Below are 15323 nucleotides of genomic sequence, written 5' to 3'. Positions count from 1 at the left end.
CAGGGTTGTTGTAAAGAAAGTGCTTAGTAAACTATAAAGTGCTATTTAAAAATAACAAAAGTATATTATTTTGTCTTACCTATTTCTATTATATCTAGGAAATTATGTTTGTTTGGCAAAAGACTTGTGATTCCCCTCTATTCATTCTAAAACATCATACCATAATTATTTCCCAGGTTTATTATAAAAATAAGCTGAAGTTGGCACTTATAGGCCAGAGTCTCTTTGGGCAAGAAGTCTATAGCCACCTCCGGAAAGAAGGGCATCGGGTGGTTGGAGTGTTCACAGTTCCAGACAAGGATGGTAAAGCTGATCCATTAGGTAATTTATCTATTTTTCTAATTACATTTATTTATTTTTCTAAAGGAGATAGTTTTTGCCAACTATGACCCATTGAAGCCATTTTTATTGTAGTTCAGTAAGCATTTATTTAGCACCTGCTGTATGCAGAGCACTCTTATTAGGTTCTAAAGGTGTACACAACCAGAAATGTAAGTGTCCTCAGAAGTCACCTAATCTATCCACTGAATGTTCTAATAAAACTTTTGTCCTGACTTCATGGAACTTTGATCCAAGTAGACAGATGTGATGAATGCACAAATAACATTCATAGTAAAGTGTGATATATACTTAATACAAAATAAATACATCATGAACTAATGCGTAAGGACACAGAAGGATGCTTTGTGAAGACCAAGGAGGGAAACCTGTGATCATAGACATACTGAAGGAAAAAGAAAGTCTTCGGATGCTGTTGTTATATCCTCTACAAGCCTTCTGGCCCAAGACGTCAGAGATCCCAGGCCAGGACACAACTTACTCAGGAACAAAGATATCCAGAAGAACCCATTGAGATATTTACTCTCCTCCAAGAGTTCCTTGTTCATCTTCCTTCTGACTCTCACAACTCAGCCTTTGCAATATAATAGATCAAACTAAATACCACTGCAGAAATGCAAGCTTCTTCTAATTTTACCGTACTTATAGGTAATCCCAGAGTGAAAGAGAGGTTAGTTTCCTTAGAATTCCAACACCTTCCCGTTCTGTAGATTTACTCACTGTTTACTTAATTATAGTTTACCTAATTATAGAGTAATATTTCCTGTAATATATAATTACAGGAAAGGTTCTAAAGGAGGGGCCACTCAAGTTGTGCTTTAAAAAATAGAAAAGGAAGTCTATAAAAAGCTTAATGAAGTTGTCCAAACCATGCCAACCAATAGCTGGTTCCTGGAATATTCTTTTTTGGTTTTGGTTTCGATTTTTGTGAGTATTCTTTTTTAGCGCTATTATTGTTTGATTGCTCTTTCTGACAGCAATAACAGTTTTTAAAAAATGAATTCCAGATAATTCAGAAGACTGCAGATAGGCACAGGGTTGATGTGAGTCAAATGTTGCCAGTAGGAAGGGATAAAAGACATCAGAAAAAGCCAGGTAACAAGGTGATGCAGAATGTGAATAGAAAATGTAATGTAATACCATATTATATGTAATATAAGACAAGCAAGCTAGAAGGTTGCCTCCAACATTTTAAGTATATCTTCTCTAGGAGATTCATGACAAAGACATGGACAAGATTCTCACAGAGTGAGGAGATGTGAATGGCTTGTGATCTTTTCCAGAGAAAGTTTTGCCCACTGCATCACAGGTCCATCCAGATAGCAGTGCTGTGTGCTGGAGAATCACCAAATACTGGGATCTCCAAAGAGTCAAATGTCAAGAAACCCAAGGGACAATGGGAAAATACATGGTCCAACATGTCACCAAATAATGACTGTGTCAGAGAAGACATTTTTAAGGAAACGTATGATCACAAAAGCTAGTCACGGAGAGAGAATGACATACAGTAGACAATCAGCCAGAGAAAACCTCCAGTTCATTAAGTGGATCATTTATAAGGACTTATGAAAAAATGTGGAAAAAAATCATGTGAGATGAGAAGATGTAAGATGAGATCATGTAAGATGAGAAGAGAACATGTACTCTGATGTTTGCCTACTTTTTCCTTGGAGAAAAAATTGGTTTACCTTTAAAAGTGCGTGATTTAGTGGATTTGGGGGAGGGGGTGTTGTTTATTTTTGTTTTATTTATTTTTAGTTTTTGTTTTGTTTTGGTTTTGATTTAGTGGATTTTTAAGGCAAGTCAATGGCCATGATCTTACATAGACATTTGGAAACTATAAAAATACGATTAGAGGGGATAAAGAAGGAACTTCCATATTGTTCCAAGGCATCTCCAAGGAGAGCAATGCTCCAGTGTCATGGCAATTCCAGAAACAAGTCTGTTTATCCTGTCCCCATTTAGTTACATCTTTGTATGACTGCTAAACATGCCCAGATCAAGCCTTGAGCACATGTATTTTTAACCACTGGAGCCAGGCTTTGTATCTTTATATCACAGAATAATTACTCTTTATTTATCTTAGTACTAAATGAATTTGATTCCTTTTCCTTTTTAAAGTAAAAAATTGTGGAGTAAATTCAATACTAAAGTTGATTTAATTCTAGTATGACTACTAAAAACTTGAGCTGTATAGTGGCAGGTAAAATCCTTGGACAGCAGGAAGACCAAATCAATTAATACTTAAAGACATTTTTCATTAATTCATCAATGACATTAATTCAGACTATTCATTAGAAGGCCAAATTCTAAAGCTGAAACATCAATACTTTGGTCTCATAATAAGAATACAGGACTCAATGGAAAAGATCCTGATATCAAGAAAGATTGAAGGCAAAGGGACAAGAAAATGGCAAAGGATGAAATGGATAGATGACATCATGGAAGCAACGAACATGAGCTGGGACAAACTTTGACAGATAGTGAAGGATAGAAGGACCTGGAGGGCTAGGGTCTATGGAGTCATGAAGAGTTGGATGCAACTGAACAACTCAACAACAATAATAAATTTTCATCTTTTTAGACTGAATATTCCTATCTTGTCCAAGCTGGAAGTACAGTGGCCTTTCGTGGTTCCAGTATAATACTGGAGGATTTAACCTGCTCCTTTTTTTTTTTTTAATTTGGGTCACTTGACCTCTTCTTAGGAAACCTGGTAGTCTTCCATTCCCAAGGTGTTCACCAACATAGTGCACTTGGTACAGATATCTAAGGCTTTAACCCAGATGCAGCTTGAAGCTCACAAGCTCAATTGATCCACCAGCCTTAGCCTCTCTCAGTAATAGAAATTAAGGGATGTACTACTACACTGATTTTTTTAAAAGGATTTCGAAATCCAATTATCATTTGAGTTCTGCAATTACTCTGCCAAAGTAGGTTTAATCTTAGTAGTTAAAAAGAGCATAACAATTCTAATTCATTTATGGCTTCTAGAAATTCAATCTCTTCTTTCAGCACTTGTTATTAAATAACTTTGATTAAGGAGCAACCAAGCATAAATATTCATTTAATCTAGCTATCATTTTCCAACTTGATAGGTAGTTAATATTTAAGCTTGTTACTTCTTGTTCTCGCTCTATATTGTCCACATGATTAATCACCCAGTGAAGAAGCACTGACCAAATTTTTTTTTGGATTTGGAGATCTGAGTTTAACACTCAGTTTTTATATTGATTTTTGATATCGATTCTTCCCCAGCCTGGATGTTTTATAGTCAGACTGTGCTATGGGAAGAGCCCTGGATGTGCAGCTTAAGAACCAGGTACAAATCCTGGTTCTGTCACCTCTCTGCCCTATGTCATCTTGGGCAAGTCTATGTAATTCTCTATGCTTCATTTTCTCATTTATAAAATGATGGGGTTGGACTAAGGGACATTCTCTCTTCTAAGGCTCTTTCCTATTCTGAATACTTAGGATGATCTGGCCTTCATCCTTTGTAAACTATGTTTAAAAAACTCTATGCATGAAAAGCAGTATGGCGACTCTGAACAGAGAGGGCTGGCCTTGGAGTTGGGAAGACCCAGTCCTCCTCCAACACAAACTAGCCACATGACCAGGGACAAGTTGCTCAATCTCTCAGTGACATTGTGCTGATAAGCATCACGGAGGGATTTTCCACACTGGGCCTTCCCCTGATGATAGTTACAGTTGGAATAATTTCATCATTCCACCGACAAAATCTTAGTCCAACTCTCCCCCCAAATGACTTCTACATTCATTTTCCCACTCTGAAATACTGTGATTTATTTATACCCTGCCACCATAATTTATCCAATATAACAATGAAGTTAATTTATCATTTCCTTCATGCTTTAATGCCTTTCCTTTTATAAGCACAATGCCTTATGATTTATATAGTTGCATAAAACATGGAAAAATCAATATGGAAACCAGGTGATATTTGCCACTGAATTATAAGAAAACAGGGTGAACTTTGGCCAAAATCTACACTGCTTTAGTATCATTATTTCCCTATCATGATTTATTTTTCATTTTCTTATTCTGGGAATCATTTGAATATTATAAATTTCTACACAATTGTATTTTGTATTTTCATAAACCACATTAAAAAGAAATCTTGCTTCTTTCCCTTATCCCCACCCTGGCCCAGCTTTGGCTGCAGAGAAAGATGGCATCCCAGTGTTTAAGTTTCCCAGATGGAGAATCAAAGGCAAGACCATCAAGGAAGTCATTGAAGCCTATAGATCCGTAGGAGCTGAGCTGAATGTTCTTCCCTTCTGCACACAGTTTATTCCCATGGATGTGATTGATTGCCCGAAGCATGGTTCTATTATCTATCACCCATCTATCCTTCCCCGTCACCGAGGAGCTTCTGCTATCAACTGGTGAGATGACTATTGAAGACAGAAAATATGGACATGTTTTTTCCATAAAGATTGCCATCTTTCTATTCTTAACCTGGACAGGTGGGAGACTGGGCTGCGTCCACAGGTCCCTGAGTCATTGCACCAGCTCTTTTCTCTGGAGAACTTAGCTGCTCCTTGACAAGGGAAAGATTGCATTTAGCATCATTGCAAAGGAGAAGTTAGGCAGACAGAAGTAACTGTAGAAAACTTCTAATTCACTTTGCCAGTTAGGGTGGGCATTTCTCTAGGACTAATACCCCAACGTAATCTGCACATCCATGATCCTATAATACTCCCACAGTCCCCTGTTGTCCTTTTTTTGGGAGGAAAAAGCAGCCTCAAATATTAAAATTGTTTCATACTGTTTCCAGTTTTATTCTGTGAATTTTTTTTCTTCCAGTTATTTGAATATTTTGTTGATGTTACTACTTTGGAAGCAAATGAGTGAATCGGATCTTCAGAAGCATTTTTTTTTGTTTAACATGGTGAAATAGCCTGCATTTAATAGACACTCAGTGCATACTTATTATACTCATAAATGAATGAATGCCTGCTTGCCTGCCTACATACAAAACTCTTCTGGTTCCAAATCCTCAGATGATTTCTTTTTCATCTTTTTTTTTATTTTTAAAAGCTTTTTATTTTCAAAACATGTGCATGAATAATTTTTCAACATTCACCCTTGCAAAACCTTGTGTTCCAATTTTTTCCCTTCCTTCCCCCCACTCCCTCCCCTAGATGGCAAACAATCCAATATATGTCAAACATGTGCAATTCTTCTATACATATTTCTACAATTATCGTGCTGCACAAGAAAAATCAGATCAAAAAGGAAAAAAAGAGAAAGAACACAAAATTCAAGCAAATAACAAAGAGAGTGAAAATGCTATGTTGTGATCCACAGTCAGTTCTCATAGTCCTCCCTCTCTCAGATAATTTCTTTAAAAAAATCTTATCAATACCTTTTAATTTTAATATCAAATTGGATATACGACTTCCTTATCTAATGAGCTTCTTGTACAAAAGATAAGAAAAATGAAAAAAAAAACCAGTTCAGCAAAAATTAGCATCATTCATTCCTCCAACGTGTTGTTTCAGCTGAGGTCTGAAGGAAACTAGGAGTTTTATGAGACAGAGATGATAAAGGTATATGTTCTAGGCATTGAGGACTGCCTCTCAAAGGTATAGAGGTGGGAATTAGAAGTAAAGTGTCATTTTAAGGAATAGCATAAAGGTCAATCGGACTGAAACATAGACTATATAAAGAGAAATAGTATTTAATAAATTTAGAAAGAAGAGTTGGTACCTGGTTGTGATAGGCTTTAAATACCTAAACAAAGGATTTTGATTTGATCCTAGGAATAATAGGGAGCCAGTGGAGTTTATTCAGCAGAGGAGTGACATAGTCAAGTGTGATTTAGGAATATCACTTTGTGCTAAGTAAAATGAGCAGAAGCAGGAGATCGTTGTACAAGGCAATAGCAAAATTATGCGATGATCAATTCTGATGGACATGGCTCTCTTCAACAATGAGATGATTCAGATCAGTTCCAATGATCTTATGATGAAGAGAACCATCTACACCAAGAGAAAGGACTGTGGGTACTGAGTGTGGATCACAATATAGTATTTTCACTTTTTTGGTTGTTGTTTGCTTGCATTTTATTTTCTTTCTCATTTTTTCCTGTTTGATTTGATTTTTCTTGTGCAACAAGATAATTGTATAAATATTTATGCATATTGTATTTAACATATATTTCTACCATGTTTAACATATATCAGACTACTTGCCATCTAGGGGAGAAGGTGGAGGAAGAGGGGGGAATTAGAACACAAGGTTTTGTTGAAAAATTATCCATGCATATACTTTGAAAAGAAGAAGCTTTAATTTAAGACATTTTTAATTTTTTTTAAAGGAGGAGCTAAATTGGAGAAAGGACAGAATTAAGCAGGGATACCATTTAGGAGGCTACTGAAGTAGAATTGATAAGGGCCTGATCTAGGTGGGTGGCCATGTGAAAGAAGAGAAGGAGATAAATGCTAGAGAAGTTCTGCAGAGAGAATAAAAGAGACTTGTTGGGGTGAAGAAGAAGACAAAGTCAGGGGTGACTCCAGGGTGGTGAAGGTGGGTGATGTTCCCTCTCCCTTCCCCCACCTGCCAAGATGGTTTCCCTAAAGCTCAGCGAAAACTACACTTGTGCCATTCAACAAAGCTCTTTAGGATGGTATTGGGTATTCTATTGGCTTTCTGCTATCTACAACCAAATGGCAAATGTGCTTGGCATTTACCTTTCACAACCTGGCCTTCCTCCTCAGCTCTACCTCTTTAAATTTCTAGTTTCCTTAAAGGCATGACTGAAAAGCTACTTTCTGCCAGAAGGTTTTCCCTTACTCTCCCCCAACCCCCTTTCCCCTTAAATCACTTATCTTTTGTGTTAGTATCTTTGGTCAATTCAGCCATGTTCAGTTCTTTGTGACCATTTTGAGAGGGAATTATTCCAATTCCAATTATTCCAATTTGAGGGAGTTTCTTGGCAAAGATACTGTTGGAGTTTGCCATTTCCCTCTCTGTGTCATGTTACAGATAAGAAAAATGAGACTTTCCTAGTGTCTCCCAGTTAGGAAGTGTTTGAGGCTGGTTCTGAACTCAGGAAGATGAATCTCAATCCCAAGTCCAACACTCTGTATATATACCGTGATACCACCTAGTGGCAATATGTTGTCTTGTCTGATTCATTAGACTTATTTCCTTTTTGTCTTAGTATGGCACATAATAGGCACTTAATAAGTACTTATGATAGAAATCAAGAAGTTCAAAGTAGAGGAGCATTTGGCAGAAAGATGAGTTATATCGTGGGCAGTGTAAATTCAAGATGCTTTGGGGATATCCAATTTAAAGAGTCCAATAAACAGTTGGTCATGTGGGATTAAGGCTCACGAGAGATTACAACTGCATTCACAGAGAAAAGACTCATGGGCAGAAGGGTCATTGAGTCAGACTGTGTCTAAAGTCACCAAATAAATGCAAAGAAGGGATCGCATCAGTAGCCGAGAGTTCACATCATCGAAACCTCAAGTGCTTTAGATACCGAAGAGCAAGTAATCATTCCATGTGGTCCATTCGGAATCCCAGTGGATTTTTAGGAGATGTCTGTATTATATAACCTAAAGTAAATACTTTTTTCCTCTTTCACATTGTACTGGATATTCCCAATTTTATTGTTTCTTGAATTTCCCATTGTGTTTAATATAGTAAGCATTCAATAGGTTGGGAGGAACAAATTGATTCAGCAGCAGGAGACACTCAAAATTAGGAGCCGAATAGTGAAAGTAAATATTAATAACCTGTTTCAGATGTGAATTTCTTGTAATGATAATATAAGATTATCATAAAATAGCCGCTAGGTGGTGCCATAGTCTATAGAGTTCTGGGCTTGGAATCAGAACAATCATGTTCCTGAATTCAGATCTGGTCTAACTATGTGACCCTGGACATGTCACTTACCCCTCTTTGCCTCAGTTTCCTCATCTATAAAATGAGCTAAAGGAGAAAATGACAAAGCGCTGCAATATCTTTGTCAAGAAAACACCAAATGGGACCACAAAGAGTCGAAACGACTGAACAATCATAGCAACCATGAAATTGCAAGCAAGATTTTGCTGAAATAAGAAAAGATTGCAGGACTATAGAGAAAACCCCCAGTGTAATAACTAGTTCTTATGAGATCCAAACCGCTGACCCTTCTCTGTCTCCTAACTATTGTTACAAATTTCTGATGGTAATTATTCCTGAGCCTGTTACAATTTCTAGTCAATGTAAAACTTATCCCATCCATTTGAGGGCTTTATTTTTAAGTGGAAATACTTATTTTTCACAGGACTTTAATTCTGGGAGATAAGAAAGCCGGTTTTTCCATCTTCTGGGCAGATGATGGTCTAGACACCGGGCCTATTCTCCTTCAAAGGGAATGTGATGTGGAACCCAATGATACAGTGGATTCCCTTTATAATAGATTTCTCTTCCCAGAGGGAATCAAGGCCATGGTAAGTCTCTTTTTGTCTTCCAGGATAATGTACTTCAAAGATCTATATCTATTATCACTCTGGGTAGTCTCTCCACTGATATATATAACTTTCCTACACCTTAGGAAATGGTCTTAATTTTTAAAAATTTAATAAATTTAATAAAAAATTAAATTTAAAAATTAAAAAAAAAAATAGGGGCAGCTAGATGACACAGAGAATGGAGCACCAGCTCTGGAGTCAGGAGGATCTGAGTTCAAATCCAGCCTCAAACACTTAACATTTCCTAGCTGTGTGATCCTGCCTCCTCCTCCAACAAAAATAATTGTCTTGACCTTTTCCTTGAAGCACCAGAAAACTGGCATCAATTGTAGAATCTCAGTTCTGATACTTCCGTACTTATTTCTCAGAGCTGCTTTGTCTTGTGATGACTTGCCAGATTCTTAAGTGCCTTCTGAATCATCAAGGATAGGTTCAGTTATTTTCAGACTTGTTTTCATGGCAAGTGTGGAATTTATATCTAATTCTCTGAACTTGTTGATCCATAGATAACATTCCCTAGCTAAACAAAACAACAAATTAAACATGATAATCTGTTCCTTATTCTAGATGGAGAGCAGTTGGCTCTGTTTTTTCAAAGATGATAATTATTTTTATTTTTAGGTAGAAGCTGTCCAGCTTATCGCCGACGGCAAAGCTTCTCGTATTCCTCAGTCGGAGGAAGGAGCAACATATGAAGGCATCCAGAAAAAAGAAAACGCCAAGGTGTCATTGACTGGACACAAAACCTGAGGTCTTGGGATCTAGAAGGGGAGAAGGACCTGTAGAGACCAGTCCTCCAATTGATCCTTTCCTAGATGCTTACTAAGTATTTCTCCAGGTGGGATGGCCTATATTTCCTCACCTGCTCCCCACGAGGTGGCCACCTGCTCACCACCACTCTTCCATACTTCCCTTCCCAAGCCTTTTTGTACAGGTGAAAAAAAATCCTATTTAATGTCTCAGCGGTCCCAGTAGTAGATTTCAGAGCGCCGGCCTGTCTCAAAGCCTTACCTTGAGGTACATAAAAGGCCCAAGTTCAAATCCTGGGCTACCACTTACTCCCTGTATAATCATGAGTCTTCCTCTGTTCTGCGACCCAATTTCCTCCTTTGTAAAATGAGACAGTTAAGCAATAAAGTCTCTCAAGTCATAGAATATTAAGAGCAGTTAAGTCATTGGTAGGACCCACATAGGCCAGCGCAGCAAAAAGCAACTTTGGTCTCTTCTCCTTCCAGATTTCTTGGGATCAGCCTGCAGAAGCTTTGCACAATTGGATACGAGGTCATGACAAAGTGCCCGGAGCTTGGGCGGAAATAGACAACCAGGTATGTCCAGGGGATACGGCTGGTTTTATTTTCTTATTTTTTTGTCAGATGAAGACCAGAGGCTGACCTTGGCTTCTTAGCTACCGCCTTTTCTTACCTCTTCCTTTCCATCCAACTGCCCTCAGATCTTTCCACGAATCCTCTCCTGTTTGGATGTTTCTGGCTTTACTGAAATATGAAACTGGACAGTCCTCCAGAGAAGATGTGATCGGAGCAGATTACAATGGGGACAGTCCTTTCTCCTGCTCTAGAAAATAGCCTTTTATTAATGCACCTTAGGACATTTCTCATTTCTGGGTTGTGAAGTCACAGTGGTTGCGCATTTTGAAATTTAGTGGACGAAAGTCCATTAAAATCCTATCTTGTCCCAATAGACTTTGGACAAAAAATGCCATCTGTAACCAGAAAAAGAACTAAGAAGACTGAATATAAATCAAGACATGTTATGTTCACTTCTTTTTCAGTGTTTTTAAAAATCTCTCCCATGGTTTTTTTTCCTTTTCCTTTGATTTTTCTCTCCCAACATAATACATTAAATAATGTGTATTATAAAGACATAAACTAAAAAAAATCAATTATCAAGAATTTATTAAATGATTACTATGTGCCCAGCACTGTGCTCTAGTACTACACATTTTTAGACCTACCTTTGAGGAACTTACATGTTGCCAAGAGAAATTCCACATGTTCATAGATAAGTAAATAAGGACTATATGCATAAAAACTACTCAGTGACGGGACTGAGGATGGAGGTGGGTAATTTATATCTGGGGGAATCAGGAAAACCCTTTTGAAGGATGTGACATTTGAGCTGAGTCTAATGCTTTCTCCACTGACGCAGACAGATTACAGACCCCATGCAGCTTAGGAGATGGTTGTGCTGAAGAAATCACGGCACCAGGTCCAGACTGTGACGAGCTTCCCCAAATTTATTCAGGCTAGTCTTTGGACAACACTTGAGTCCATCAAAGCCCGTCAGGTCAATAGGACTTGCCAGAGCTGATGCTCTACTGTCACAGCTTTGTAGGACCCATGGTCTTTTCCACATCACATCAAGACATCAATAGGGTCTTTACTGGAGATTTCTTCTTATCTCTTTAGGATTAAATCCTAGCAATGGGATTGCTGGGTCAAATTATATGATCACTCTTATGATTTCTATCATAAATCATCAGATCACATTCCAAAACATTTATACCATTTTCTGGTCCATTGTAAGCTGATCCTGGATTTCATAATGTCTGTATTGATGTTCCTATTAGGTGGTTACTTTCTATGGCTCATCATTACTGGCTGGTTCTGTGCCACCTGGAGAACCCTTAACAATCAAAGGTGCTGAGAAGCCTGGTCTTGTCACCAAAAATGGACTGGTCCTTTTTGGTAATGATGGGAAAATGGTGAGTCCTTGATATAATAACTGATTTTTTTAAATTAAAAAACACAGAATAGAAAAAAGAAAAACAGATAAGGAAGACAAAACAGAACAGAACATTGTCATGTGTCTAGCAGAACATCAGGGAAGATTCAAACTACATAACAATAAATTACCAGTTCAAGAAAGGTTATAGTCAAAGAAATTATATTCACGTGTCCCTCTTTTCTTTGCTTCCTTATAGATTGTTCTTTTGTTGTCTGTTGAGCACTTTTTTTACTTTATTCCTTTTTCCCCTTTCATTCTCCTACACTTCCCCAAGCGAGCTATAGTTAAACACAGATATATTAACATATATGTATATATTTATGTACATACACACATATACACACCTGCCCAAAAACACACATACATTTACACTTATAAATGTCATATCCACCCATAGACACACCCAAATATATACATATACATACATAGAGAAATATGCATACATATCTACATATACTCAGACACATATATATGCATACACGCATTTACCCATATATAAACGTGCATCTAAAATAATATGTTTACACATTGGATTTAACATATATTTTAACATGTATAACATATATTGGATTGCTTGCCATCTAGGGGAGGGGGTGGAGGGAAGGAGGGGAATATCTGAACCACAAGGCTATGCAAGGGTCAATGTTGAAAAATTATCCATGCGTATGTTTTAAAAATAAAAAGTTTAAGAACAAACAAACAAATAAAATAATATTAGTATAATGGACATATAATGTAGATTTCTTTCTTGATTGAATCTTTAAGTTTGACTTTGTCTAAGATTAATGATTACTAGCTATAATTTTTTCCCTAGTAATTCTACTCCTGATCCTTGTTTTATTAGAAGTTTAAAAAAAAAACATAGAAGTTCACATCAAGTGACTGCCTGTTTCTTAACCTTAATCAGTGGTTAGTTAGCAGGGGAGTGTTCTATAAAGAGTATATTCTGGATCCCACTAACTTAATGCCATTTTCCCTTATTTTTTAAAAGCCATTTTAGCATTTAAAAAACATTTTAGGAACTTTACTGGAAGTTTAAAGAAAAGTACAGAAGTTCAGATCAAGTGACTGTCTGTTTCTTAACCTGAATAAGTAATTAGTTAGCAGAGGAGTGTCCTGAAACTTGGAGAGTCACATATAGGAACTTTAGGAGAATTTCAGATGCCCAGAGATCATCCCAAACTGATTATAATGTCAGTTTTCCCCATTTTAACCTGTCCTAATCCTGTGGTTAACCCAGTTATTCTTATCATTTTGTAGCTGATAGTGAGAAATATTCAATTTGAAGATGGAAGAATGATCCCTGCTTCTAAATACTTCTCAGCAGGGGAAGCATGTGTGGTAGAACTCACAGATGAGGAGAAGAAAGTGGCCCAAGAAATCAAGGTGAATGTCTAACTCTGTATCTGAATTCTGTCACATCTTGCTCTTGAGGCAAAGATATTAAGACCAGGGTGGAAACTGCCCATCTAGTCCTATATTGCTGTCTTTTAAAATGTCATTTGCTTACATAACCATTCCCATTCTTGTGTAGGCCATCTGGGCAGGCATTCTGAGTAATGTTTCTGCCATTGAGGACTCCACAGACTTCTTTAAATCTGGGGCAAGCTCGATGGATGTTGTCAGGTAATATCACAGATATCTTTTGATATTTTCTGCTAGCCACTCATATCTGTGGCACTCAAACCAATTCAGCATTTTTCCTTTGCCTTAATGATGAATGCATTTGTTTCCTGAAATATTTTCTTTTGGCCCCTAGATGCTAAGAAATCTCTTCTATCTCTCCTCTTTTAAATGGAGTCTCACATTCATTTCTTTTTTTTTTCCTTTAGAATTAGTTTATTTTATTAAATCTAAACAAGAAGGCCTGCCCTTTATTTCACAAAATTTATCATGTAATATTAAACTGCATAGAACACATTCAGCATAAAATACCATTGTTGCAAATATTACCAGAACTTTCTACCTGAAGAAGAAACATCCTAATACCACCTTTCTTCCATCTTCCTATGAATCTACACACTTATATATACTTAATTATTTTCTCCCAGTCAGAAAAGGAACATTAATAGCAATCACATTCAGGGACTAGAAAAGAGAAAAGGCACAGAATGGAGCTGTTTCAAAGTGTTCTAAGAGAAAAGGCCAAACAGCATGAACAATAATGAATAAATACTACCACTGGTGTTAAAAAGCTCTTATCTTTATACCCACAAATAAATATTTATCACATTCATTTCTTTAATTGGTTTAAGTACCTACAAAAAAGATAGTACACTGAAAAGTCCTGAAGTCAAATGTGTTAGAAATTTGGAGGTTTCCTATACAACTTTTGGCTGATATGATGATAGATGAATGGAGAGATAGAGGGATTTAAAGAGGTGGATGGGTGAATGGATAGATGGAGCATTTATTAAACATTTATTCTGTGTCAGATACTGTAATAAGTTCTAGAAATACAGATCTCAGTAAAATAAGATGACTTTTTGCCTTTAAGAACTTATATTTTATTGGAAGGAGAAAGTACAGAAGGATATGGAAGCATGTTGAGAAAACTTCAGGAACTTTTATAGAGGCCAGAGCCTGGCAAAATAAGGCTAAAAGCTCACACTTGGCTCTGACTTAGAGGATGAAGTCAGAATGCCTTATTCCTACCCAAACACCCATGTCTAGTGAAATAAACTTGAGGTGGTGGTTACCAGGCAAGCTGTAACATCATCTTACCCTTGTATTCCCCTGGAACACCACATGAAGTACAACAAGCTCCATTGCAAAGCAGCCAAAGCTTCTCACGGAGAAGAAGAACTAGTCATGAGGCAAAGAATATTAATTAGATTGACTCCCAATTATTCGAAATATCAGTGGAGAGAGCAGAAGCAAAAAGGGCCTCCCTGTAGAGCGGGACTAAAGTAAAGACGCAGGCTTAAGTCCTCCAGTAGCATCTCCCTTAGCAAAGTGGTTCTAATGTGTGTGAAGCTGGGAAGTCGGCAGGTTCCACAAGGTCTCATTCCACAAGGTGGAATGTGGAAGCATTTACTAAGCAGGTTCTGACCCAAAGAGGCCCAGCCTGGCTCTTCCAAGCTTAAAAATTCCAAACAAGAAAAAAGAGACTCTCGGTCTATAGCCAATCTTCCGTACCTTTGGAAAAGATGGTTTTGATTAAGATTGTCATATCTGAAAAGCTGATTTCTGAGCAAGGGAATGATACACTTCTGTGACCTGTTTATCTAGAACATGGCCAGTTCCTTCCTTATGATTCATATGCTCCTCCACAGTCGATACAACATACGGGAAGGAGCCATGGAGGGAAAGCCGGGAGACCTGGGCTAGAATTTCCATTGTTCCCCTTGCCAGCTGTGGGATCCCATTCACGCACCCCCATGCACGCTAATGTTTCCTTTGACTTAAGGCTGGTTGAGGAGATTCGACAGAAATGTGGCGGACTTCAGCTGCAGAATGAAGATGTGTACATGGCCACCAAGTTTGGAGACTTCATTCAGATGGTGGTGAGAAAGCTGAGGGGTGAGGACCAAGAAGAGGAGCTGGTGGTGGACTATGTAAGTGCTCCCTTTGGCGCTTGTGAGTCACTCGACTGTTTTGTCTATTAAGTATTGGTTCTGTTGGTGGGACAGAAGGAAGCAAAATGTTCATTGGCTTTGAGTGTATAAAAAGCCATCGTGTGGGGGGAAATTGGAGCAACAGGTGGAAGGGTCAGAGAGGTAGATTCCTTTGGGGAAAATTAGAGTG

General features: G+C 37.6%; 1 protein-coding gene across 2 annotated transcripts in view; it reads left to right on the top strand.

Moving 5' to 3' along the window:
* The window catches only part of ALDH1L2 (aldehyde dehydrogenase 1 family member L2), a 64098-nt gene that overhangs the window by 22931 nt on the left and 25844 nt on the right, over window positions 1-15323 (top strand). For both annotated transcript variants that reach the window (XM_051961329.1, XM_051961330.1), the window contains exons 2-10: window positions 177-321; window positions 4511-4745; window positions 8645-8810; window positions 9453-9554; window positions 10067-10156; window positions 11419-11553; window positions 12837-12962; window positions 13111-13202; window positions 14986-15133. In XM_051961329.1, coding sequence (XP_051817289.1) covers window positions 177-321; window positions 4511-4745; window positions 8645-8810; window positions 9453-9554; window positions 10067-10156; window positions 11419-11553; window positions 12837-12962; window positions 13111-13202; window positions 14986-15133 — 1239 coding nt within the window. The remainder of the gene's footprint in view (window positions 1-176; window positions 322-4510; window positions 4746-8644; window positions 8811-9452; window positions 9555-10066; window positions 10157-11418; window positions 11554-12836; window positions 12963-13110; window positions 13203-14985; window positions 15134-15323) is intronic.

Source organism: Antechinus flavipes, chromosome 5, assembly GCF_016432865.1.
Source record: "Antechinus flavipes isolate AdamAnt ecotype Samford, QLD, Australia chromosome 5, AdamAnt_v2, whole genome shotgun sequence".
NCBI classification, from domain to species: Eukaryota; Metazoa; Chordata; class Mammalia; order Dasyuromorphia; family Dasyuridae; genus Antechinus; species Antechinus flavipes.
Note: the sequence above shows the minus strand (reverse complement) of the source record. Positions and strands in the feature narration are given on the sequence as shown.